Raw genomic sequence first — 27,841 nt, forward strand, 5'->3', positions numbered from 1 at the left:
GCAGAGCCTCCATTTCTTTCTCCCAGTATTGATGACACCTTTCAGCGGCTCCACTGTTTCTTTCTGTCGTGAATTCAGTCTGGGCTCATTGAAACGACCTCATTGTGTGACTCTGAACAGCGAGCTACCAGCTGAAGGAGAAGGTCTCAGTGAGGATCACTGGAGGGGATTTCAGGTCGCGGCTAATTTATGCTGTTTTTCTGCTGCCAGAACAAAAGCTAAACGAGCCCAGGACCGACTCTGAGGCCACTTTGTCAGCATGATATGTGTTTGGTGCCATTAGCGGTGGCCGATATCTCAGCCTGGCCTCCTCATAAACCCAAATCTGACAGCGAGTGAAAGGAGCAGCTCTAAATAAATAAACCCTCCACCTCCACTGAGGACCACTCCCAGACTTTACAAGAACAAAAAGCCTGATAGCAGCAGAACAGGAGCTTTCCTCGGGGCGCCTCGCTGACTGTCGGCGGCTGTTCTGCCTGCGGTGAGAGCTGGAGAACTGAACGGCTTTTATGACTGCAGCTTCATGCCAGGCAGCTTCTGGAAACGGCACAAGAGCTTTAAAACTCACAATTACTGACAAACTGAAATGCCAGTGGGAGGGAATAAAAACAGCAAATGCAAGGTTTTGTCCGTGACGTTTGATTATAACCCACTGTGGGGTTAAATGTCCAAAATATAGTGCCAACATGAATGTTCACCAAGAAAACAAACAACTTTAACCACCTTTGCATCTTTGGAAATCGAATATATTTAGGGTTTTGTGTGTTGTTTGGAAGAAAAACCAACAAACGCGGCCCAAAGTGAATAAAGAAATCAACTTGGACTCATAGAATCAACTGAATAAACTCAGGAATTGTAGTAGTAGAGACAAGAAATGTCAAAAAAGTAATTTAAAGACTCTTGCAAAGTTGTTATTTTACAATAATTGAAAAGCTTGGAATCAGCCTGTGTAATACCTGTTTCCTCTGTGGAAACACTGCCTGCAGTTCAGCCTAAAAGTCTCAGAATTGTTGTTTTGTGACGGTTTATTGCAGCTGAGTCACTCATGGCTTCACAGTTGAGTCAACATGCAAAGATTTTTTTGTTTTTTACAGAATCTGGTTAAAATAAACTGTTTATTTTTCATGATTTCTTTAAACAAGACATGCAGAATAAAGTGATTTTGATGAAATATCATGATTTTAGCCTTCAGTTTAACCTAAAAGTCTCAGAATTTTTTGTCATATGATTGTCAGTCACAACTCAGTCACTCATGGCTTCACAGTTGCATTTTAAAGGGCAGAATTTTTTGTTTTTTACAGAATCTGGTTACTGTAAATGCTTTAATTTTGGCGATTTTTTAATTGTCAAATTATGTGATGTCAATAAAATCACAATTTTAAGCTTGGATTTGGGTCACTTTTCCAACACAATGACACAAAAGTAATTTCCAGACTGTTGCAAAGTTGTTATTTCACAGAATTTAAAAAAAAAATTGTAATCAACATGTACAATATATTTTTCAAGTGCCCACAGATGTTGCTAATACTGGAAAGAAAGAAATGGTGGCTCTCAATGTGGGATGTTTTACTGCTTAGACTTTGAATTTATTTTCATACCTGTTTCCTCTCTGTAGACACTGCCTGCAGTTCAACCTAAAACTCATCTGAATTTTTGTCATGTGATCTTCAGACACAGCTCGGTCACTCATGGCTTCATGGTTGCACTTTAAAGTGCAAAAGTTTTGCATAAATTTTAGTGATTTTTTCAACTCAGACATATAGAATGTAGTGATTTTAATTAAATATGACAAATTTAAGCTTGGATTTCACGTTTCTAAACTTTGATTTGTTTCATATTTCTATTTGTTTGCATCACTAACTTCATTCCTTCATCAACATTATTATTTAAGCTCAACACATCAAACTAATTTTTGGAATTTAAAAGGCTGATTTAAATTTTTAATTTCCAAACAAGCATTTAATTGTTGGTAATAAGTTCTTTGACTTACTTTTTAGAGTCTGCTGTTTAAAAATGCACTCATTTAGATAACATTAGGTTTCAGCTGGGGTAAACTGGACATTCAAACACCTTATTTTATTCTTTTTGAAGTAATTTTTGTGTTTTTGTGGACGCTGCATGAACCAGGTGGAGACTAGAAGCTTCTCTATGCACAAAAAATCCAAAGATGCAACCTTTCAAAGCTGCCTACAGACTCATAATCCTCCTTTTTATCTGCTCCTTTCTCCACTTTATTTTATTTTATTTGCATTCTTGCTTCCTTTGTAAAGTGTGTAAAGCACTATATCATAACTGTTATTGTTGCACAATGAGCTTCTATTTAGCCTGTATGTGAGGCGTTCATGGAACACCAGTGAGGCGTTTAGGGTTCAGCTTTATTTATATTTCTTACAGATGCATTGAATTTAGTGTGAGTACAACCTTTAACCCGCCTCTCTGCTCAGATCGATATGTTCGGTATGTTGTTAGAGGCTTTTATTTTGAAGGTAAATCAGTATTTGAGCAGGTGCAGGTGTGTGTTGGAGACAAACTGAGACCTGCAGATCAGCAGCAGCTCATATTTTCAGTGGAATAGTCTTCAGATGTGCAGGTTTTTGTGTGTTCGTGGTAACAGCAGCAGAGCATCTCCAAGATGCTGTCAGAACCAGACTCACTGTGCCGGTTTGGTTTTTAAAAAAAGCTTCCATCATGTGGAAGTTCAGGACGTTCAGTTCTGGTGTTCCAGGAAGATTTGGTTTGTTCTGAGCGTTTCCAGCAGCGATGCTATCTCTGACCGCCGTGCTGTTTTTACCCATATTTCTGTGGTGTGTCCTGTTGCCATGGCAGCAGCATTCCTGTCCGGCCGCTCCCCGTCACGGGGTGATGATGAGTCACAGCGGCGGTCAGAGGAAAGTTTCCTCTTCATCACACGCTGCTCTCATGATCTGATCTGGCAAAGTTTGCTAAAATCCACCCCATTATTAGTCAGAGGTTTTAGATCAGCGAGGATTCATCCACTTTCACTCTGAGCAGCGTTTATAATGTACAGTTATTGCCATTTTTTTAAAAAGCAACTTAATGCAATTTTACAGATTTTTCATGTTTTGTTGAGATACAGTTGATAACTTGTAAAATAAGAAAAAAGAAAAAGAGAAAACATATTAGTAATCTAAAAATTTAATTTTTTAAAAACTGTAAATGGTCCTAAATAGAAGTTGTCTGCTGTATTTCATCATCAAAATTGTATATTATTATTATTATTATTATTATTATTATTACTTTATTGATGTTTGTTGTCCTTTGAAAGAAAATTGTTAATATAAATATTTACATGTTAACCCCCCAAAAAACTATGACCAAACTAAATATTGCCCACATTAAAAAAAAAATCTGTATTTTTATAAGTGGTATATTGTTCTTTTGCAACATTTGGCCATTAAATTGTATTTTTTTTTTACTGTATTTAAATCAGGAAAACGTCATTATTTTTATATATTGTTTTATATTTTATCAATATATTAATATTAATTTACCTGTTAACCTTAAAAAACAACAACAATGAAAAAATACAGCAAAAAAAGTGTAACTTGATGGTCAAAATGTATCCAATAAATAAATAATAATTATCATTGTTATTATTGTAATTATTATTAAAAACTCTTAAAATTGACCAATGCATAAAAAAATCTGTTTATATTATTTATTATTATATATTTTATTTGAAAGAAACATTTTCCCCGTTTTGTTAAAGATAATAATAATTAGTAAAGTCACAGGAAAAGTATCAATTTACATGTTAACCTTAAAAAACAACATTTTAAAAAATGTGTACAGTAAAAATGTAATTTGACAGTCAAAATTTATACAAAAATAACTTTAGAATTAACTATATACATAATACTAATCATCATCATCATCATCATGACAAATAAACAATTTTTCATTTTCCTTTTTCTGTGGTTTTAGTTCTTCCGCAATTCAACAAAACTTGTTGGGAAAATTTGTAAAATAATAGTAAATTGTTGTTCTTTTTTTTGTTTTTTTTTTAAAAATTTGTTAAAAACTTTTTATTTTGTAAAAAACCATCAAAATTGGCCAGTGCATTAAAAACAAAAAAATGCTTGTAGTGTCTCTGGAATCATAGATCATGAGTAAATGGAGGAAAACGTACTTTAAGTCAGTAAAATAATTTATTGCACATGAGGTGGACAGATGTGAGAACAGCTGGAACACAGAAGAGCACAGATAAAGTGACAATATTTAATAGTGACCTTTCTACTGGAGTTTCCTTTTAGTTTCTCTGCAGACAGATTTCTGTGTCCTTTAATGAACAACATGTTCAGGTGTGACAGATGCAGAATTTATCTCTTTATTCTGTTTCAGTTTTTCTTCAGCAGCTGCTTTTCCAAACGTCAGAACTCAGACTCGCATTTAACGGCCTGGAAGTCGACCACAGAGCTAAAATTAGTCGCTGTAAAACAAGGAGAGGAATGCAGAGAAGTTTCTATCTGCCAGTAGATCTGATTTTAAAGCTTCAGTTGTCTTCATTTTCTCCTCAGCTGCTGCATCTGTAGTATTTACTCTACTTGTGACTCCTTATTTCTGCATTCTCCATCCTGTTTGCCTCACATTTCTGTCACCAGGAGGTTTTAGAGCTGTGAGAGGTTTGGTGCAGGTTCAGACGTTTCTTTTCCCTCCATGTGTGATTTTTTGCTTTGATTCGGATCCACAGGAAGGTAATGGAGAGCACATGGAGATAAAGACTCTGATGAATCTGTTTTCTTCCACCAGCAGAGGTTTTATCTGCTGCATCAAGAATGTTCCTTGGCTAACAGAAAGCAGCAGATCCAGGAGATGTTTGTGATTCTGCTGTTTGTTCTCCCAGAAATCAGCTTCGGTTCATCATGTCTGACATCCTGACAGCCCGCTTTGATCAGAAATGAGCTGCAGGGCTTGTTTTTAAGGCTGCAGAAGGGCGAGGTTATCTCCATCTGCAGAGTCAACAAGAAGACCTTGAAATGCGTCTGACTGTGTTTGTTTCAAGGTTTAGTTGGTCCACAGAATGTTGATAACCTTTATTGAACTATAAGGACTAGTAGGCAGCTTTACACGGCAGGAATTCACAAACTTCTCCAGAAAAACACCCTGAAATGTGAACTTTCAGCCTTTCTGAGTGCAGCAAAATGGAAAATAATGTCACTTTAATGAGCATATAGGAAATAAAACAGTAGATATTTGGATTTTTAGCCTATTTGGCGACTTTTACAAGAACACAGCTACTCCTGAAGACAGAAACATGTCATTTGTTGTCCTAAAATGAGTTGTACAGAAGCAGTTCTTACAGTCAGAACGTATGCTGAAGTTTGTGCATAAACAGTCTGTTTTCTGATCCTGTTTACTCCAGATGTTCTTTAGTGGGTTCTTACCACACATCTGGCCTCTTCTGGCTGCTTTTACTGCCAGAAAGTTGTGAAATATTGTTCTCAGGAGAGCAGGAATTGGTTTCACGTGTATGTTATTGACAAACAAACAGGCAAAAGTTGATTTTTATTAACCCTCCAAATACAATGATACAATACAATAATAATACAATAATCAATAAATTGATAAATTAATTTTTTTAAATGACTTTTCTTGTAATTGCAGATTTTTGATGTTCACGAATTTGGTTTTTTTTCATTTATTTTTTCATTTATGAGGATTTAGTTCTTCAGCAATACAACAAAACGGAAAATCTGTAAAATAATATTAAATTCTTTTTGGTTTTATTTTTAGTATAGTTCAAATTAATTAATTAATTTGGATTTTAATTTTTAGATATTTTACAACATCTCAAAATTGGCCAGTTCATACAAAAAATAAATTTAAAAAAATGAAAATTAAAAATCTTTTTTATTTTGCTTGTAGTGTCTCTGGTGTCACGGATCATAAGTCAGTGGAAGAAAACATATTTTAATTCATTAAATATTCTGAGTTTATTGTACATGAGGTGGACAGATGTGAGAACAGCTGGAACACAGAAGAGCACAGATAAAGTGACGATATTTAATAGTGACCTTTCTACTGGAGTTTCCTTCTAGTTCTCTGCAGACAGATTTCTGTGTCCTTTAATGAACAACATGTTCAAGTGTGACAGATGCAGAATTTATCTCTTTATTCTGTTTCAGTTTTTCTACAGCAGCTGCTTTTCCAAACATCAGAACTCAGACTCGCAGGTGTTTTCTGTCTGCAGCTCTTAGTGTGGCCTGCAGGGGGCGCTCTGCTTCGCCCTCATCACAGAATAACAGCTAAACATTACAGCTGTCAGGGTCTTATTTTAAAAAGTGGGGGAAATATCTCCTGCAAACATTTTCCAGGCCTCCTGCTTGTGTTTCTAACCTGCTGCTGGACTCGCTGGCTTTGAACAGAGGCTCGATTGTCTCTGACGGGGAAATAAATGACTTTTCCATGTGGTTTTGCCCAGTTGGCTGCTGCTGGATGTGGGCTACGAGTGCTGAGGGGAAAGCAGGCGGAGCCCAGATTATAGTCTGTCCTCACAGTGTTTGACATTTAGGTTTAGTCCAAATAACGTACGAGAAGCTGTGGAAAATCTGACATATTAACTGTAACCTTCAGCAGTTTAACACAGAAACATCTGCTCATGTTGCATTCAGGTTCAAACAGAGCTTTTAAATACAAATACAGATGTTATTTTGTGTGGTTTTACCTTTTTATTTTACAGATTTTAATCCCGTAGTTTGGAAATATACAAAAATCTGAATAAAAATACAAAAATAAATGTAGAAAATGCACATATCCAATGTGAAATAACTCTAAAAACTGTGAACAAATATAGACGTTTCCTTTTAAAATGAGTTGTTGTTGTTTTTGTTTTTATGTAGGATGAGTCTTTATTAACCCCACAGCAGGGAATGTGCAGTGTTATGTGAGAGTATAGTGCCAAAACATGGGAGATATCATAAGAAAAAATACTGTAATATGGTGAAAATAACAGCAAATGTGTGTAAAAGTATGATTTAAAACAAAACTGATTTAAATACAGTGAAACGGGATTTTACAGTCAGACATATTTGAAAAAAATACAGGTTTTTGATTTGGACATATGTACAGTTTAAATTAATACTTTTTTATTGGTGATTTTACTGGATATGATCAGTAATTTATCAAAACTGGAAAAGTCTGTTGAATAGCAGTTTCAAATATTATGCACCATTTTTCAATCCTTAATATACAGTATTTTTCTTTAAAATATCTGCAAATATCTGTAAAATAGTGATGTTTTTTTCTGATTTAAATACTGCAAAAATGTTGTAATTTTAAAGTCAAATGTTGCAAAACAAAAAAAAGACATATGACAATTTAGAAAAAATGTGGATTTTTGATTTTAAAAAAAAAAACAACCATAAAAACATGCTGATAAAATAATGCACCCTTTTTCAATTTCAATATACATAAATTTTCTTTGACCAAACAAACCTGTAAAATGATGATGTGTTTCACTTAAATACAGTAAAAACAACAACAACAAAAAACTGTGTGGTTTTAATTTCAAACATTGTATCTGAAATAAGCAATAATTACTATTTTATTAAAATAGTTATTTTTGAGGTAGAAATTATTGGCAATTTCATCTGTTTTTTTTTCTTTTAACATGCAAATTAATACTTTTTTATCTGTGATCTTACTGGATATTATCTGTAATTTGTATTATCTGTATTAAAACTGGAAAAGTCTGTCTAAGAACAGTTTAAAATATTATGCACAAACTTTCAATCCCTGATATACAGAATTTTTCTTTCAAATAACGGCAAATATCTGTAAAATAATGATTTTTTTTGTGATTTAAATACTGCAAAAATAATGTCACTGTCAAATGTTGTAAAATCAAAACAAAATAACATCATTTAGATAAATGCTGATTTTGATGTAATTTTACTGAGTTTTGTCTGCAATTTAATAAAACAGAAAATCTTTAAATGCAAGTTTATAAAATAATGCACCATTTTTCTATATGTAGAAATTTTCTTTCACCAAAAAAAAATCTATAAAATGATGTGTTTTACTGAATTAAATACGATTAAAAAACAGTAGTGTAGGTTTAAGTTCAAATACTGGCCCTGAACTAATTATTAAAAACATATTTTTTCATTAAAAACATATTTTGAGGTAGAAATGATTTACATTTTGGTCTGTTATTCCTCATTTAATGTGTAAATTGATTCTTCTTATGTGTGATTTCACTATTTACTAACTCTGACTTAACAAAACTGGGAAAAACTGTAAAACAACAGTGCATATTTCAAAAAAAATTCCAGTTTAAAAAAGTCAACTTTTCACAGTACACGGAGACATTTATGTGATTTTCAGGTATCATTGATTTTTGCACAGATAACCTACATGAATATAATTGGATTAGAGCAAGAAACACACATATTCTCACCATAATATTTACCAATTTTAAAAGAGCAATCAGTGCTTTATGGATCTGGAAGGTTTGGAACATCTTGGTAATTTCCAGCTAGACTTGTTGATTTGTTGTTGTACAGTATTTCTGTTTAAATCTGACTACAGAGATGGTTGTTTTTACATCAGCTCTGCCTTCAGGGTACAAACCTCCTCTACTCAGTTTCCTTTTGATCCTTTTGGTTTCTGTTTTGCATCCTGTGTTCACACCCCGTCACATTCTCCTCCTCTGTTCCCTCTCGCCTTTCATCCTCACTGTTCCTTTTTAGACCGAGGAGGTAGGAGGGGTTCTGAGCATCGCTGGTTCTTAGTGCTGACTCATGGTGACAACTGAATAAATACAGCCAAAGGTATTTTTACAGGTTTAGTTTGTGAAAAGTGATACTCGTTCGAAGTAATTCCTTGGGGATCTGCAAGAGAACTGAAGAAGTGAAAATGGTGGCTGGGATGGTGATGCCTTTAGCCGACCTGAGAGCGATTTATGAGCTTCTATTCAAAGATGGCACCATCGTGGTGAAGAAGGACAAACGACTAACATCCATCCACCCTGATATCGGAGGCGTGAACACCCTGAAGGTTCTCCGTGCGATGGCTTCCCTCAAATCTAGAGGCTACGTCAGGGAGACTTTTGTGTGGAAACATGCCTACTATTATCTCACCAATGAAGGAATCGTCTACCTGAGGGACTATCTGCACCTGCCACCGGAGATAATACCAGCAACACTTCAACGAATCCATCCTTCTGCATCTTCAGCTCGACTCCAAGACCCCAAATTTGACATCCCAAAACCCCAAACTGAAAGAAAAAACAGAGAAGGTGTTTCAGACAGGCATTTTTACCGCCACAAGAGAGAGGAATCTGACAGATGTTCAAGAAACATCAGAGACTCCTTCCAGTGTGATGTTGGTCCAACTGTGGTTCAAAACTCAACCGATTCCGAGGAACTTTGGGTCAAAGAAGGTCACGGTAACAATTTTGAAGCTTCTAGTCTCCCCACAGAGGGCAGATCAACCAGATGTCTCCATTCAGTTCAGAAAGCCAAGAAGACAACTTCTCAACTTCCTAATTCTTCTTCAGTTGTGCAAAAGAACCCCAAAGAGATGCAGATGCCTCCAAGAGTCCTGCAGGAATTAGCTTTCAAGATGAGGCAGAAGATTGCAACTGAAATGCCTCCAAAAGAGCTTATTACAGATAAAATTAGCGGAGAATCCCTAAATATATCCAGAGACGTGGTTCCTGGGGTTGAATCTGGGGTAAATGTGGTGGAAGACCTCCAAACTGTCCTTTTGTTGGTAGAAATTGGCAAAAAGCAACAGAAAGTCAAAGAAGATGTTCTTGAGAAGGTGGTAGTTGCTGATGTGGTGACCAGAGATGTCCATAAGGAGTGTAAATGTGATGTTGAGGTGGTGAAGCATCTGAAAGTTCAGGCCTTTGGTCCCATGACGGGAGCTAAAACCACTGACCACGATGTTGAATCTGGTGTAAAAGTGGTGGAAGACCTTCAGACAATCCCTTCGTTGGTAGAAGATACCAAAAAGGAAGCAAAACATGAAGAAGACGTTCTTGAAGAGGTGATAGTTTCTGATATTCTAGAGGTAAAGCAGCTGAAAATTGAGGCCTTTGGTCCCATGATGGAAGCTAAAACCATTGACAGGGTTGGATCTGGTGTAAATTTGGTGGAAGATCTTCAAACTATACCTTTATTGGTAGAAGTTACCAAAAAGGAACAGAAAGTCCAAGACAATGTTCTTGAGAAGGTGATAGTTGCTGATGTGGTGACCAAAGATGCCCATAAGGTACCACCATGCGATGCTGTAGGGGTAAAGCAGCTGAACGTTGAGGTTTTTGGTGCTGTCCTGAAAGCTGAAACTCCTAACCAAAACTCAACACCACCCAGGAAACTCATGGAGAAGACAGAAGGCAACTCTCAGCTTCATGTCACCTCAGAAACCTTGTCCACTTCATCCATTAAAACAGACTCTGTAGCTCCATCAGAAGGTCCAGCCACTGCCCTGAACTTCCTTCCACTTCATGAAGACTGGCTCCTTCTAACTGGAGACCCTGAGATGAATCCACATGTTCAGAAGACCTGGTCTGACTCCTCAGAAGGTAGAGCTTCCTCCTCTTTCCTCTGCAGTGAGGCTCTGTAGGCGTTGCTATGGGCAGAGTCTCTGTTAGAGACGATAATTAGATCTTCTAATGGCCCAACTAATGGTGTTGTCATTTTCCATTCAGACAAACAAGAACAAACTGCCAATTAGGTGTCATTTCACTGGATGGAGATCTTACCGGCCTGATATCTAAATTCTATAATTGATTTTGTGGTCATGTTTGTAGAATGAGTGTTTAAAAAGGAGATGGATGAGCAGTAAACATGTTTTCAGGGTTATAATCAGGTTCATCTCTATAATTAATAACACTTTAGGCCCTCAGCCTTCATATGTCAAGTACAGTAGTATTGTATGTCTATTTTTGTAGTGTTTTTACACTCTAATTTGTAAATTATTGAGGTAAAATCACACCATAAGTGTCATTATCAATATTTAAACTTGTTTGGTGAATTTGAAACACCAATCATATTCACTTTTTTTTCTTATTGGAAATCATTTTGGCACAACAGTTTTAATGCTGCTGTATAAAAACGGGTGATTTGACTGATAACAATTTATTATATACTAATAATCTGAATATATAAAATAGACCTGACTACTAAGTTAACTTAAATGGTCAAATAAATGTAGTGCACAGTAAAAACACACAGAAACTTTGTTTTTAGGGTTTTCAGCTGACAATTTGCAAATTGTTAATTAATTGATTTTCTGTGTTATATCAAATCCTGCATAATAAAGAGCAAAATCTCAGAGAGTATAAAGTAATAATTTACACATTTACAGTGAAAAACCATGCCCCAAACTGTAAATAATGTCCACAATAATAATCTGTATTTTTACAAATGGTAAGTAGTTCTTTTATGTTTAATTGCAAAATTACACTATTTTTACAGTATTTAAATTTGCAACAAATATATTTATTTTATATGTATTAACTGTTAATTGACAGAAAAAATATGAAAATTAAAGATTTAAAATGTTTTTACTGTTATTTTACACAATTTTAACACCAGGTCAAAACTCTGAACAATGTCCACATCAAAAGTCTATATTGTTCTACAAAAGTAATGAATTTTTCACAATGAATGACCATAAAAATGACAATTTTACTGTGTTTGAATTTGCTAAGTCTCAAAATTTTACTGATGTTTGCTGTTATTTTAAAATATTTTTATTAATCTGAATACTCAAAATAGACCTGACTCAATAGTAAAATCACAGCAAATATAAAGTATTAATTTTCATATTTATGGTGAAAAAACAGGCCCCATACTATAAACAGTGTTCACATTAAAAATCCGTATTTTTGCAAATGGTAAACAGTTATTTTATGTTTAATCACAAAAAAAATATCTAATGTGAAACAAGGTGAGATTATTCCTTCATGCTTATTTATTTTGTGTATTTTAACATCAAAATGATTACCTTACCTGTGTAAATTGATAAATCAGCTAAAGTTGTTAAAATCAAAGTAGAGCAACACTTCTTTCTGTTTTAAAAAAAAAAAAAATGGTGATAAAAATTGTTCAACAATGATAATGACAACCAAGAATGAAAAGTACAGATAATTTTTTAACATTTTTGACATTTTTTGGACTCGATTAAAGCATTTAATCGTGATTGTTTTTTAAGCTACATCGCCCAACAGTAGAGGAACCATAAAAACCTCACAATTTAGGAAATTATTGCATCTTTTGATGATTAACAGACAGAAAGTCGTGATCAGGGTCGTCCCTAACGCTAAACCTAAGTCATTTTTGCATAAAAGTCATTTTTAGCCTTGAGAACTCACATAGCAGCAATAGAAATGCTTCTAAATGCTGCTGTTGAAACTTTTTCTACATGAGTGTCCTCACAGGAACCCTCAGTTTGCCACTTTCACAGAGCTGGACATATAAAAACTTCTCATGGGAATGATGTTTTCCCTCCTGCATGTTGTGGAAACTTTCTGCTACCAGTGAGGTTATGTGCAGTTTGAACCCTGAAGCAGATGATAAAATTATAACGATATAGTGACTTTAATGTAAAAACAGATCATTGTGAAATCATTTTCATTCTCCGTCTGCCTCGGCCTCTTTTCTGGTTCATTTTTCCAGTTCTGACGACATATTCCAGGGTCTCCTTCCTTATGTTGCTATATGTTCCTATGGGAATATTCCATTAAAAATCAGCTGTTTCCAGCTAGAATAGTCATTTACCACATTAACAATGTCTACACTGGATTTATCATTTATTTATTGTTATCTTCACTGAAAAAAAAAACATTTTCTTTCCAAAATAAGGACATTTCTAAGTGACCTCAAACTTTTCAATGGTAGTGTGCATGAATTAAAGTTGCTCTATATTAAAGTTTCTCTGTATAATTTAAAGGTGCTCTACATTTGTTAAAGTTGCTCTATATTAGTTGAAATTGGTCTTAATGAGTAAAAGTTGCACTATATTAATTAAAGTTGCTCACAAATGAGTTGAAGTTGCTCTAAATGAATTAAAGTTGCATTATATTAAAGTTGCTTCAAATTATTAAATTAAAGTTGCTCTATATTAATTAAAGATGCTCAAAAATGAGTCAAAGTTATTCTACATTAGTAGTTAAAGTTGCTCTATATTAGTAAAAGTTGCTCTGCATTACTTAAGTTGCTCTAAATGAGTTAAAGTTGCTCTAAGTGAGTTAAAATTGCTGTAAATGAGTTAAAGTTGACCTACACTCATACAGATGCCACTTGCTATTTTCTTATTAGTCAGCATATTTTTTATTTTCATAAAGCTGTTTTTGCCGTTTCTACTCTACATTTAATATCTGTGTCTCACCTCCTATCTGTTGTAGTAAAAGTCATTAACTAGAAGCAAAAAGTTGAAGTTAAACATTACTTTGAACACAGAAACTGACAACAGGAGGGTGAAACATGCAGCGTTTGCTCTGGATTGACTGGAGTTCATTCTGCCACCTGCTGGTGAAAAGAATATTTATTTCACACGTTATCCTGCTGCTGCATTCATGTTATTCACAGCAGAATATGGAAGAACTTCCAGTTTTTCCCCATATAAATCCAGCCCTGCCAGCCTTTACCTTCCTGCTGAGCCCGTCTGAGCAGCTTTTCCACTGTGGGCTGTGATTCATGACTCAGCACAGGCCGGGAAATGTGAGTCCAATTAAACCACACTCAGCTTTTCCTGCTGAACGGGGCGAAGCAACGCCACGGTCCAGATGAGAACATGGTGCCACCTTTCATCTGCCCCTCAGTTAGCCCAGCCTGCCATGAACACAAACCTCCAGCATCCCAAAACACCACACTGGACTTGGATGGATGAGCAGAGCCTGCAGCCTTTAGCCTTTAGCCTTTAGCCTGTAGCCTCCAGCCTGCAGCCTGCAGCCTGCAGCCTGCAGCCTGCAGCCTGTAGTCTGCAGCCTGCAGCCTGTAGCCTCCAGCCTGCAGCCTGTAGCCTCCAGCCTGCAGCCTGCAGCCTGCAGCCTGTAGTCTGCAGCCTGCAGCCTGTAGCCTCCAGCCTGCAGCCTGTAGCCTCCAGCCTGCAGCCTGCAGCCTGCAGCCTGTAGCCTGCAGCCTGTAGTCTGCAGCATGCAGCCTGTAGCCTGCAGCCTGCAGCCTGTAGTCTGTAGCCTGTAACCTGTAGTCTGTAGCCTGTAGTCTGCTTTAATGGAACACAGCAGTTAGAGAACACAGCATCTAGGCCACGATGGAGGGGAACTTCAGTAGAGACTTCATGGAGGCTTTGATTCAACGCGGCCAAGGTAGGAACAGTTCAGCCTTTTACCAAAAGGTGTCAGCACAGAAATACTTTAGGGCCGGTCTGGGCTGGTTGAGGACCAGGGAGGATGAAGCAGGTAGAAGGGTGTGTCTCTGCAGCTGCTGTATCACAAAACAGTCTGTTATCAAATGCTTCAGGTGGGTTTCAGGTTGTTTTCTTGCAGAATTACCTGCACACTGGACAAAATGCCCCTCTCAAAACAAGAAGAAACAAGGAACTTTTACCTTGAAATAAGTGGAAAAAATCTGCCAACAGAACAAGTGAAAAATGGTTTGGTGAGATTTCTTGAAATAAGATATGATATTTAGAATATTGAGATCTTTAAATTAGCTGGGAAAACGTATGTTAAGCTCTATTTTACCAGGATTGTCAAGCTTAGGTGTCTTAAAATAAGCCAGATATGCTAAAAAAAAAAAAAAAAATAGCAGTTTTTCACTCAAAAATAGATTTTTGCTTTCATGTAACCTCCAAATTTGAGATGTATTAAACTTATTTTGAGTTTTCTTGTAAAATACAACTCAAAACAAGATCATTTCAACATTGCTTGACTTAACAAGGTATTTAAGATGCATTGTCTTAAAACAAGTCCCTCCATCTGCTGAAATGTCACTTGTTCGGTGAATTTATCTTAAATCAAGTGGGTTTGAGACATTTTGACTAAAAATAAGACAATTAGACTTGGTAAGATTTTGAGTTTTTGCAGTGCATGCTCGGGTTTATCCTCATCCCTCTACCGCAGAACGTTTATTTAGAGATAAAAGCTAATAATGGTTGATAACTTCACACTGGAGACCTTGGGCTGGACGCCACCCACGCTAGCCGACGGTGTCCGGATCAGGTTTCCTGCTGGTAAATGTGAGGGGTGTCGGCAGCGGGAAGAGCTCTGACTGGCTGCTGACAAACTCAGCCTGCACACAATAGTGAATAGAATCCTCAGCAGCAGGCCTGGGTGGTCTGAGGAATAACGCACAGCTGCATAGTTGGCGTGTCTGAAGATGTATACATCATATGGAGCTATGAGCAGAAACAGTACAGCTATTTATCTGTAGGGCTTTCTTTGTAATTGTTGCTTTTTGGGCAAATTATACACCAAAAAGTGAAAAATGCAGTTTGATCAAGAGTCTAAACGCAGTGAGTCACACTTGTGATTATATAAAACAGATAAAAATAGAAAATCCTTTCCATGAGTCTGACAGTATCCAAATGCGTTGACTTTTTTGGCAGAAAGTTTTACTACTTTTTACTGTCGGCCCAAGTCTCAACTACACGTATGCATTAATGGATATTCATGCACAAGCGATGTACTTTTAGTTGTCATTTGTGGAAGGAGTGTCCCACATTTAGTGCTAAGATTGGTGCATAAGTCTTCAAAGAGAGCATAAAAAACACTGTTTTATATGTCAATCACTTTTCTCATTCACTTTGTGCTACAATTTTGCATCTATCGCAAAAAAAATGCCATAAGACTGTTCAGATTAATGAGACTCAGCAAGTTTTTCCTGAGTTTATTAAATACCTGCAGCAAAAATCTTCACAAAGAGCACAAAAATCGCAAATTATGTGTCAATATTGGCAAAACACCCTTTCTCATTCACTGTTTGACTATTACAAACTGAAATGCACATAAAAATAAAACTTTACTGCAATCAAGACAGACTTTAACAGGTCAATTTAATGAAGCTCAACAACAATGAGTGATACTTAGGTTGTAACTGAAGTTTATTTTGTTGCTTCCAGTTGTTTAGAACTATTTCCTCTGAGTTTATTAAACAACTGCAGCACAAATGATGGTGCAACATCTTCACAGAAAGTGCAAAAAACATTGTTTTTTGTGGTTAAAATTACAAAACAGCTTTCTTTTTACATATTGAGAACTGAAATGCCCATAAAAATACAACTTTACTGTGATAAAGACAGAAACTAACAGGTCAAATTAATGAGACTCAACAATAATCCGCATTTTGACAAAACATTACAAATTAGTAAAATCCAGGTATTGACAAAATATTAACAGTATTTAATTTAGTTTGTTGCTTCCAGTTGTTTTCTAACAATTTCCTCTGAGTTTATTACATATGTGCAGCACAAATGTCAGTGCAAAATCATCACAGAGTGCAAAAAACCCCACAGTTTAATATGTCACAATTAAAATACACCTTTCTCATTTTCTATCTGTCCTTTACAAACTGAAATCTCCATAGAGATACAACTTTACTGCGATAAAGACAGATTTTAACAGGTCAGATTAAACCAGAAACTAGCAAAATCCAGGCATTGACAAAGCATTGACGGGATTTTAGGAGTTTATTGTGTTGCTTCCAGTTTAGAAATATTTCCTCTGAGTTTATTAAATACCTGCAGCTTCAGACAGCAGTAGGATCCATGAAAACAGAGAAACAATCATTTATAAATTGCATTTTGCATTAAATTACATCCAAAATTATCAATTAAATGGAGACAAGATGTCAAACTGTGGTACTTTTCCTTACTTCAAACAGGTGAACTTTAACATATAAAGTCACAGTTTATCAGCTGTAGTTTAAAAAAAAGTAAATTTAGACATGGTCTTTTGTGTGTTAATGCAATGTACTGTCCAACTGTGCATTTAAGACAAATATATTTCTCTGTCAAGGTTAGCTGTCTGAATTAAGTTGTGGAAAACACTAAAAGCGGCAGAATGTTGTCACTTTAACAGTTGATAAAGGAACAATTTTGCAAAGTCTGCATCTAAAAAGGCTTTATTTGAGAAAGTGGAATGTTTGGCATTTTCGCTTCATCAATGAGAGCTAATAAATAACCAGATCAATCCAGTCCTAAAGTCCTAAATCACAAATCAACACATTAGAAAAAAGACTGTTGGTCAAAAAGAGGCTCTGCATTCGACAAAAGCTGCTCCGATCTGAGCTAATCGCTCCAGAATGTCAGATATTTTACTGATATTAGCTAAATGTCAGAGCGTTAAATGAAAGGCTGCTGCAGCGTTCACACAGAAGCGTCCATATCCTGTGGAGAAGAGGCATAATCGCTCTGTCTCCAGCTTTTTTACAGCCTCCACAGAGCAGCCTTTGTTACCGCTTGGCAAAAATCATGTTTTCCGCTCTTTGTCTAAACCCTGTAAGAAAAAGTGAATGTGTCCCTCGGACTTCTCTGAACGCTCGTCTAAAAACCCAGCACGCATGAGAAGCTGTTTCCACTGAGGAAGTCCAATCAAACTCACAACGCCGTCTAGTTTTAACCTCCCAGCTGTGCCTCCTTCTCCCTCTCCCTCTCTTTCTTTTTTTTTCACGCCCCCCTGGTTTTGATCACAATGTCGTGAGGTCAGATCTGACTCCCCGGCCGTTTTCTGCATTTTCTCTAAAAGTTGCGCTCACAGAAGATGGACTTGTGCTGCTGTTTCTGCTCAGGATCGCCACACGGTAGGCTGTTTTTTTAGAATCTCTGTGGGTTTTAATGAGGATGCTGCAGATGGAATAAACTAGGCAGGGTTGAGTTTCCTGTATTATGCATGCCATGTGAGGACAGTGCCACTCCCAGTGTCAGGACTGTGGGTGGAAAAACATCCTGTCGTTCCTGTCGCTGCTCACCTGGCCACCAGGAAGCATTAATCATCAGTTATAGAAGCGTTTTATCTAAAACTCCTCAGACTTCTTACCCAACAGACTGTAACCTGTGTGGTTTGTCTGTATTGTGTATGTGGGAGTAGCAGAGCATTCCAGTGTGGAAGTCATTGAAGGGACCATGTGAGTGGAGTGGGAGTGGGCCGACTCCTCCCCTAGGAGTGCTGGAATGAATTTATTCCAGACCTCTGCACCGCTCTCCTGCTTTTATTGCTCCCTTTACTCACGTTTTACTGGAACTAATTGGCAAATTGTGCTGCCAGTTTCAGAGACGTTCGGGGGATTCGCTCTTAAAAACTGGGATCATTTAAGGTTTCACCCAAAACAAACCACTGCAGCCAAATGCCAACAATAAACCCTCTATTCTTCTTCTGCACTGTTTTCTTGGGATTTAAGCTCCTGGAGCCAATTTCAACCCAACGTACACTATTGTTCAAAAGTTAGGAGTCACTTAGAAATCTCCTTATTTTGGAAAGAAAATGTAGAGCAACTTTTAATATAGAGCAACTTTGATGAATAATAACAACTTTAATATAGACTTCCACTCATTTAGAGCAACTTTAACTAATATAGAGCAACTTTATATAGAGCAACTTTAACTAATATAGAGCAACTTTATATAGAGCAACTTTAACTAATATAGAGCAACTTTATATAGAGCAACTTTAACTAATATAGAGCAACTTTATATAGAGCAACTTTAACTAATATAGAGCAACTTTATATAGAGCAACTTTAACTAATATAGAGCAACTTTAACTCCTTTAGAACAACTTTTATTAACATAGACCGACTTTAACTCATTTAGAGCAACTTTAACTAATATAAAGCAACTTTAATTAATATAGAACAATTTTAACTAATATAGAACAACTTCGACTAATATAGAGTAACTTTAACTAATATTGTGTAATTTTAATGTAGAGCAACTTTAACTCATTTAGAGCAATTTTAATTTAATATAAAGCAGTGTTTACTAATGTAGGGTAACTTTAATATGAGCAACTTTAATTAATAATGTCAACATTAGCTAATATAGAGCACCTTTAACTAATGTAGAGCAACTTTAACTCATTTTTGAGCACCTTTAACCAATAAAGAGCAACTTTACCTCATTTAGAGTTTAAATAGTCTGGGTGACCCCAGCCTTTTTAATGGTAGTGTACCATCATCTGTCTTTAGTCAGTTCCAGGCCTGTGCATGAAAGCCTACTGTAAATTCTCTTCTGTATATAGATTGTGTTCATACCAGAGACGGCTCCGGGTCCGGGTGGTGTCGTCTATTTTTGCCTGTTTTACGGTTGTCGTGCGGTGTTGCGTTGCGGTGAACGTGCCACAGGTCTCGGTGTTGGGTTTCTGAGCGGCAGCGCTACAAGCTAATGTTCCCTTCAGCAGCGTTCTGACAACAGAAACGTTGGCAGCGACGGCGTTTCGCCTGCAGCCTGATGTCAGAGCGTCTCAGCGATGATGCAAACAAGGTGTCAGGCATGTCTTTATGCAATTCCAGTCAGTCTTGCTCAGCTCAAGTTAATACCTGAAGCTAAAACCGGATTTCTTTATTCCTGAGAACCAGGTGAAGCCTCCCAGGGATTTAGTCATGATCACAGCGGCAGCAATTAGTGGTAATTACAGGTTATTAATAGGCTTAAGTACGACTAAATCCCTCACTGTAAAGTGCTCCTATTATGTATTTTTAGGTATTGCATTAGCAAATGATCATGAAATGGAAAATTCAAAGCAAGTTTTTGTTAAAAAAAAGAAGGTTAAACACATTAGCCTGAGGGGGATTTTAAAGTTTGTGTTCTTCTCAGGAAATGGAAACGCCTTTATTAAATAAACATCTGTTTATGGTTTCATGTCAGGACAACATGAAACCTGTTGATTAGTATTTTATTAGTACCTGATGTGAAAAGATAATTACAACTTTCTGGATTGTAAACAATTCCTCAATACTCCTCTCTTGTGTGTTGTTTGTTTCCGCTTCTTTTTTCAAGTTTTTTAAGTCATTGGCTGCGTTTCTATGATGTATTTTTATGCACATTTTTAAATATTGCATAAGAAAAAGTTCACAGAAATGACAAGCTTTGGAAAAACTATTTTCTATTTCGTACTTCTTCAAGGTGTTTTTTTTCTTTTTAGTTTTTTCATTTTTCAAAAGAGTTAGTACGCTTCATCGGAAATGCAAAATGGTTTTTTAAAAACTTTTCATGTATTGAAGATTTAACTCACATGACCTGAAGTTGTTTTTGCTTCCGTTTTCACGTCCAGACCACGAAACATTGAGAATAATTCCTATGAATAACTTCTCTCCGTTTGACTTTCATAGATGCACCAAGTTTTCTTTGTTTCCACTTTGACTACCGGAGCTTATAGCGCCACCTTCTGACAACATGTAGTGGTGGATCTAGTTTATTAGTTAATGGAAACAAGCTTAACTCACATTTTAGTTTTTTGCAAATAGAGTTTAAGTATTCACTATCAGTTTGTTTGAATTCGACGGGTTTGAAAACATCTAAATCACGGAGTTTAAATTGGCACTAGCTGTGTTTCTATCATGTATTTTTAGGTGTTGCATTAAAAAAAGTTCATGCACATGACAAAATTCTAAACAGCTTTTTGCAGTTAAGTCGTTTTGGCTTTTTTTTTCCAAAAAGTCTGAATACACCTCATGGGAGATGGAAACACCTTTTCCAAAAAGCTCTTTCACCGTTTTTGCTTCTAAACTGCTTGAAACGTCTCTGATACCAGATAACATAAAAAATAATCACAACTTAGCCAACTGACAAGTTTTGTTTGTTTCGTTGATATTTTTTAGCAGTTGGCCGTTGTTTCTGGCTTCTTCTACTGTTCATTAGGAGCTATCATAGCCTACAGCGCCACCTTCTGGTGACACTATGCAGCCTAAATTGTTCACTTCCTAACAGTTTTTCTTTTATTTCTTTATGCAATTTTTTGACAATTATATGGTAACATGGCTAGTTACAGAAAGCAGTGTTTTGTTTTGTTTTTACTTTTTAGAAAAAGGGTTAATTGTTAATTTAATCAGAAAAGTTTTGTTTCTTCTTCTTCTGTGACATTTTTAAGCTTCTTCTACCTTGTTTATTACAGCTAACGTAGCCTATAGTGCCACCTACTGGTTTCATTCCAAAGCAGATAATGTAAAAAAACCTTAATACACATTTTTCTGTGACATTTCAAAAGTTCACTTCACATTTGCTGGACGTTTAAATAGAAACAGCTTTAGTGACGGCAGAAGTTGTAATTAGAGTTGATTGACGGGTTTGAAAATATTTAAATAACTGAGCTTCAGGTGTCTTTGTCACGAGTCGGTCTGGTTGGAGTAGAAATTCACCCTCGAGGCTTTTGCTTGTTTTAAAATATGTAAATAAGTGAGCTTCAGGTGTCTTTGTCACGAGTCGGTCTGGTTGGAGTAGAAATTCACCCTCGAGGCTTTTGCTTGTTTTAAAATATGTAAATAAGTGAGCTTCAGGTGTCTTTGTCACGAGTCGGTCTGGTTGGAGTAGAAATTCACCCTCGAGGCTTTTCCTTGTTTTAATAACAGAGGAGAGAAAAAACCTGCAGAGTTGTGCACGAGTTGGACGTTAAAACTGTAGATTTTAAAACGGCATCCAGTTAAATAAGTGTGGGGGAAAGTTTTATGCTCAGTCCAAGCATAAGGAAGCAATTTAGCGGGAACACAGTGAAGTTACATAATGAACTGATGGCGAGTGGGTCGTCATGCGATGGAGAGGCTCAGCTTCACTGTAAATATTTAAGAAAAAGGAGGAAGGAGTCGTTGGTGTTTGATGTATGAGTCAGAGCTGATGGAAAGAAGTTATGGAGCGAATGAAACTTTGACTCGGGGTTAGTTTGCTTCCTTATCAAACTGAGCAGAGCGTGTGTGTGTGTGTGTGTGTGTGTGTGTGTGTGTGTGTGTGTGTGTGTGCGTTACACAAAGCAGCCTCATATATTATTAACTCCTGCAGATAGGCTGCAGGGCAAAACCAGGGGAGTCGCTGGGAGAGGGCAAAACTTATTTATAACCTCGTCTGGGCCGAGGAGCCGCTTGTGGTTGGAAGGGACAGCTCAGGAGTGACTTTTAAAGACAGAAAGGGGTGAATATTGAAGGGAAAAGAGGGAGGAAGAAAGGGGGAAGGAGGGAGGGAGTTAAGGCAGAGGTCTGAGTCACAGCAGAGGGAGGGCAGCTTTTTTCCCTTCTTCTGCCTCTGGTTGAAAAAGTCCGCTCTGCTTCGGCGTCTGCTTTTTAAAGTCCGGGATGCCACCACACCCCTAGAAACTCCCTCCTCACCTTTCACCCCCCCGCCCCCACCGGCCGCCCTCCCACCTGCCTCCACAGCCCCCGGACGCTCCACTCTGAAGCAGGCCCGATGCCGGCGAGCCCCCCTGGAAACGTGTTCCCGGCCCTGGTGGTGGTGGGCCACGTCGTCACGCTGATCGTGGTCTGGCAGTGGAGGGTTCGCAAGAAGCAAGGTAAGGAAACTCCGGGGAGAGGAGTAGTCGGTAGCCGACCGGCCGCCTGTCCCGTCCCGTTCCGTTCCGTCCGTCGACTCTGAGCTCCTTTCCTCACCGCCCCCTCGGCTTCCTGTGCTGAGCTTCTTTAACCCCGTAAATGCCGGGCTGGATGTGGTGACGTCAGGAAGCCGGAGGTGTTTGCAAAGCTCAGCATCTTTAGAAAAACAAAAAGTGCTTCATCACCTCCAGCAGATCTGCTCCGAGCTCTAACAGAAAGCTTCTTATGTTCTGTGACCCGCTGCATCCTGAAGGTTAGCTGCACACGTCTGTGGCTTTAAATGTCAGCAGAAACACCCGTTTTACTGCTGCGATTAATCACTTAGTCGAGCAGTTGTCAAAACTGTGTCGGTTAATCGATCTGAGTAACTTTTTTTAAAAAGAAAAAAAGTCTGAATTCTGTTATTTTAGCCTCTTAAATGTGAATATTTTCTGGTTTCTTTCCTCCTCTGTGACAGTAAACTGAATATATTTATGGACAAAAGATGATATTCGACCAAAAAAGTGATAAAAAAAAATCAACATGATAATCAAAAACTAAAATAATCACGTTGTTTTAGTATTTGTAACTATATATATTTTTTTTACATTTTAAAACTAAAGCTGCTAAATTCATATTAAAGTCTACTCAAAATTCTCCAATTTTAGCCTCTCGTGAATATTTTCTGGTTTTTCTGCTCATCTGTGACAGTAAACTGAATATATTTATAGACAAAAGATGATGTTCGACCAAAAAAGTGATAAAAAAAATCAATATAATAAGCATTTGTAGCAATTTTTTTACACTCTGAAGCTAAAATTAATAATGAAATCTAATTAACCAAATTTTTTTGTTAAATGTATCTAAGTATTTAATTTTGTAAATTTAGAAATTAAAAATTTGTCTAATTTATATATCTTACAAAACAATACAAAACAACAAATTGTCAAAATTATCCAATTTTAGCTTCTTAAATGTGAATATTTTCTGGTTTCTTTCCTCCTCTGTGACAGTAAACGGAATATATATTTATGGACAAAAGAAGATATTTGTCTTTTTTTGTTTTTTTTGCTATTTTCTAACATTTTACAGACCAAAAATGATTTTAAAAAATGATCAACATACTAATCAACAATTAAAATAATCATATTGCTGTAGCATTTGTAGCTATTTCTTTACACTTTAAAGCTAAAATTGATACTAAATAAAGTAACAAAGTAAATTAACCAAATTGTTTTCAGTTCAAATTTATGTCAGTCTATTTATATAGCTTCTGTTTCAGTACAATATCATGAAAAAACAATAAACAAATTGTCAAAATTCTCCAATTTTAGTGTCTTAAATGTGAATATTTTCTGGTTTCTTTCCTCCTCAGGAATAATTCACACCTAAAATAAACCAATGGATTTTTAAGAAATGCACTTAAATTCAAGAGACCTATTTTGGTCTTTTTAATTTTATTTTTAAAAAGTAAAACTTTAATTTTTTTAGATTTACTACATGCTTGGATGCAAGATAATAAAATAAATAAAAATCAGATTTACCGATTTAGATAAACCTTTTAAGTTGCATCAGTTTAATATTGTGAGTAATCTAAACTTAAATTGCTGATTTACAACCAAATTCAAGTTGAGCTAACTTTAAATTAACTAGAAAACGTCACATTAGAGAAATTTAGTTTCATTAATTTGCTAATTTATGACCTTATTATGATAAGTAGAGTTACTAAAAATCAACTTAAAAACTTGTATTTATGCTATCAGTAATTAAATATGTAGAAATTAATCATATGCTTGATTGTGGAGGTTATTTTCTAGAGTCTGTAGTATCTTATTTAGATTAAAGTCAACGTTTAAGGAGATTTTGAGACATTTTTGGGGTATAACTGTGTGGGTTTAGAATTTTATATGATATGTTTGCTTTAATTTCTAATAGAAATGTCATTTAATAGTAATTTCGAGTGAGCTGCTTCTTTAAAAAGCCCCAAAGAAGAGAAGATTTTAGTGTTTTCGTGGAGGAAAAGTCTCTGTCGTCTTTGAAGTGACTGGATTTGACTTGAAGCAGTTCAGAGTGACTCAGTGTGAGCAGCTTGTTTGTTCTTCTTCTCCCTCTTCTCATACCAGAGGATAATAATTAGACATAGTTGGACCCTGAAAGTTGTTGTAGCGTTGCTGTAACATGAGCAGACACACCTCACATGTTAGAGTCGTCGTCCAGCACACCTACAGGCAACACGCCCTGCAGGGAAATGACAGAACGTAAAGGACGAACGTCTCCAAGCAGAGAAACCTTTGAGGAACCTGTTTGTCCACCTGGCAGCTCAGCAAATATGATGATGGAGCTGCAGAGAACAATGAAATGAGCTTCAGTCATGTCGTAACTCTTCCTCCTGCATGGAACCAGGCCAAATTTAAACATCCCTCTGGTGAAAAGCAGCTTTTTTACGTTGTAAACACATCCGCATGGTGTTTTTGGGTATTTTTCTGTGTGCTAGGAGACATATGTATACATATATATATATATATATATATATATATATATATATATATATATATATATATATATATATATATATATATATATATATATATATATATATATATATATATATATATATCATTTATTATATGGCTCCTAGCATAAGAGAAAACCACCATGTGGATGTGTTTAACACGTTTTAAAGCTTTAAAATGACAGATCATTTTTTAACTGTTATTTTAAATGATTTTCTCAGTTTCGTTAAATTACAGGTAATATCTAGTAAAATCACAAAAAAGTATAAATTTACATGTAATTTTTTTTACATGATTTTAAAAAATTTTTGAAATTATAGTATATATTTATTTATTTTTTTTAATCTAGATTTTGTTACCTTTAACTTAACATTTTTATTTAACTAGACATTTTTTGTATTGGAAAATATAATATATATAAATTTTTTGCACATATATATATATATATATATATATATATATATATATATATATATATATATATATATATATATATATATATATATATACATATTGCTATTTTTCAAACTATTATTATTATTTTACAGATTTCATCCCAGTTTGGGTAGATTTTGTTGATAATGTCCACATCAAAAATCTGTTTTTTTTTTTTTGTTGTTGTCATTTGTAACAAATATTACTTCATTGTTTTACAATGTATTATCATCAAACTTACACCATAAAAATGTATAAATCAGGCAAAATTATAGCTATCTTAATGACATTTGCTCTTATTTTCAGTTTTTCAACATTCTGATATTCTACAGTTTTATTTTGAACATGCGTTTTTTTCTTTATCTATTTTGTTTCCATTTTCTATTTTTCTTTTTTTTAATTCATTTGAAAAAAGCACATCCACATTTTGTTTCTTGTTTTTTTGGTCTGCCAGGAGATTTACCATGAATTATATAAGAAGTAGCTGAGTATTATATTAGTATTATATGAATTTTTCAGGTTTTAATTTATGCCTGTAGAGGAGTTTAAAAGGAACAAAGCTATCATAAGATGCACTGATCTGTACTTTCCCCTGTCGCTCCCCCTGTTTAATCTGCATCATAAACTGTCAACCAGGACACACCTTGAGCAGATAAGAGCCGTCGTCACAACATTCCTCACTTTGTTGTGAGCAGATGAGTTCAAAAACAGCAACAAAGACTTTCTCCTGCAAGGAAAAAAAGGCTTAATATGTAAAATATGTTGCAGAAACAGACAAATGAAAAGCAGATTCAGCTCAGAATGGGCCTCTGAGGAGACTCTAGTTACCTTATTTGACTGAAATCTGCTTTTTCTGTCTTATTTCTGCACATTTGATCTACAGAAAAGTCTATTATGTTTGAGGAAATTGAACCCCAGTTAACCAAAGTCGTTTTCATGCTGCAGAGTTTCCTTTAGTTTCTTCTTCTGTTGAGGAAAAACTCCATCACGTTTCTGTGTGGTTTAATTCTCTACATTTTTTTCTGTGATCGTCACTCAGCTGACGCACAAATCAAACCAACGCTGCCAAGAATAGTGGTCTGACCGGTAAACTCTGGGCAAATACAGCGCCACAAAACTGCACTGGAAAAAGAAATGTAGCAGCAAGGATGGTTCAAGGTTCAAAGTTACAGAAACATGTTTATCTGGATGGGAAAGGCTTTCTTTGCTACTTATATGAATAGATAAAAAAGATTTCAAAAATAGGGAAAATTAGATAAATAAAATAAAATAGAAAAAGAATAGATAAATAAAGGAGATAGATGAAGGATAAAAGTAAATATATTTTAAATATAACTGGAATACTGAAAAACTTGAAAACTGTGAAGATAAGAACAAATATCTTCAAAATAAGGATTTTTTTCCTATTTCATCTTTATTTTATTTGCCTAATTTACATATTTTATAGTGTCACTTTAATGGTCATACTTTGTAAAAAAAAATTTGATGTGGACAATATCTACAGTTTTGGATTGTACAAACAAAATAGGAATAAAATCTGTAAAATGGTAGTATCATTTTTACATATGGAATATATATATATATATATATATATATATATATATATATATATATATATATATATATATATGAAAAAACATTTTGATGGTTTTACTTGGTATTTTCTGTACTTTAATGAAAAGAATAACAGTTTTTATAGGTACAAGATAATGTAGCAAAACTGGGAAAATCTGATTTAAAAAAAATATTAGAAATAATTTTACATTTTTCAATCCTCAACATATTGTATTTTTCCTGTGTTTTTACAGAGATAAAAACTTTTTTTTGTTTGTTTATTCTGGCTGTTTTTTAACAGGTGTACGTGTAGATTCATACTTTTTTCTGTGATTTTACCAGATATTATTAATAATTTAAAGAAAATAAAAGAGAAAATCTGTAAAATAACAGTTAAAAATTGCATCTTGTGTGCATCTCGTCAGCATGCATACTGTGATGCAGCTCTGATCAAATAAAAGCAGCCGGGAGCATAATAATCCTAATAAACTGAGTAAACGCTGCGTTACCAAACCAGGGTGTAGCTTCAGATCAGCTGATTTGCATTAAAGGTGATCTGCTTCCTGCTCTGGAGCTGCCGCACTGCAGACAGTCGGTCCACACCCAGAACATCATCATCCAGTTGTTCTCATCTGAACGGAGGGAGGAGGTTTTCACTGACAGGAAGTGTGCAGAGTGTTTACATCTGAGGACATGATGTCTGCTGTAGCTACAAGGTGCCTTTGACTGAGTGGAGGTGGAAGTAGGGAAAAGGGATTTCACCCCCAGCCAGGTTTAAAAAAAGCTCCGGCTGCTGGTAGTAAACTCAACACCAAGGACGGCGTTCTGGTCTCCTGGAAACAAACACAACAAACGCTGCTGCTGATCCTCAGACCTGAGAGGAATCTCAGCTCA

At 35.7% G+C, this 27,841-nt stretch overlaps 1 protein-coding gene across 27 annotated transcripts in view; it reads left to right on the forward strand.

The window, feature by feature from the left end:
* pleca (plectin a) overlaps positions 1–27,841 on the forward strand; it is a 198,315-nt gene that overhangs the window by 77,928 nt on the left and 92,546 nt on the right. For 9 of the 27 annotated variants that reach the window (XM_035948467.2, XM_035948497.2, XM_035948469.2 and 6 more), the window contains exon 1: positions 8,863–10,552. The exons of 12 other annotated variants lie outside the window; for them this stretch is intronic. In XM_035948467.2, the coding sequence (XP_035804360.2) occupies positions 8,878–10,552 (1,675 nt within the window). In that variant the 5' untranslated portion in view covers positions 8,863–8,877. Of the gene's footprint in view, positions 1–8,862; positions 10,553–14,232; positions 14,303–17,670; positions 17,736–22,197; positions 22,427–27,841 lie in introns of those variants that run through there. 6 more of the 27 variants (XM_035948489.2, XM_035948491.2, XM_035948483.2 and 3 more) reach the window with 4 other exon arrangements.

The sequence above is a fragment of the Amphiprion ocellaris genome, chromosome 15, assembly GCF_022539595.1.
Source record: "Amphiprion ocellaris isolate individual 3 ecotype Okinawa chromosome 15, ASM2253959v1, whole genome shotgun sequence".
NCBI classification, from domain to species: Eukaryota; Metazoa; Chordata; class Actinopteri; family Pomacentridae; genus Amphiprion; species Amphiprion ocellaris.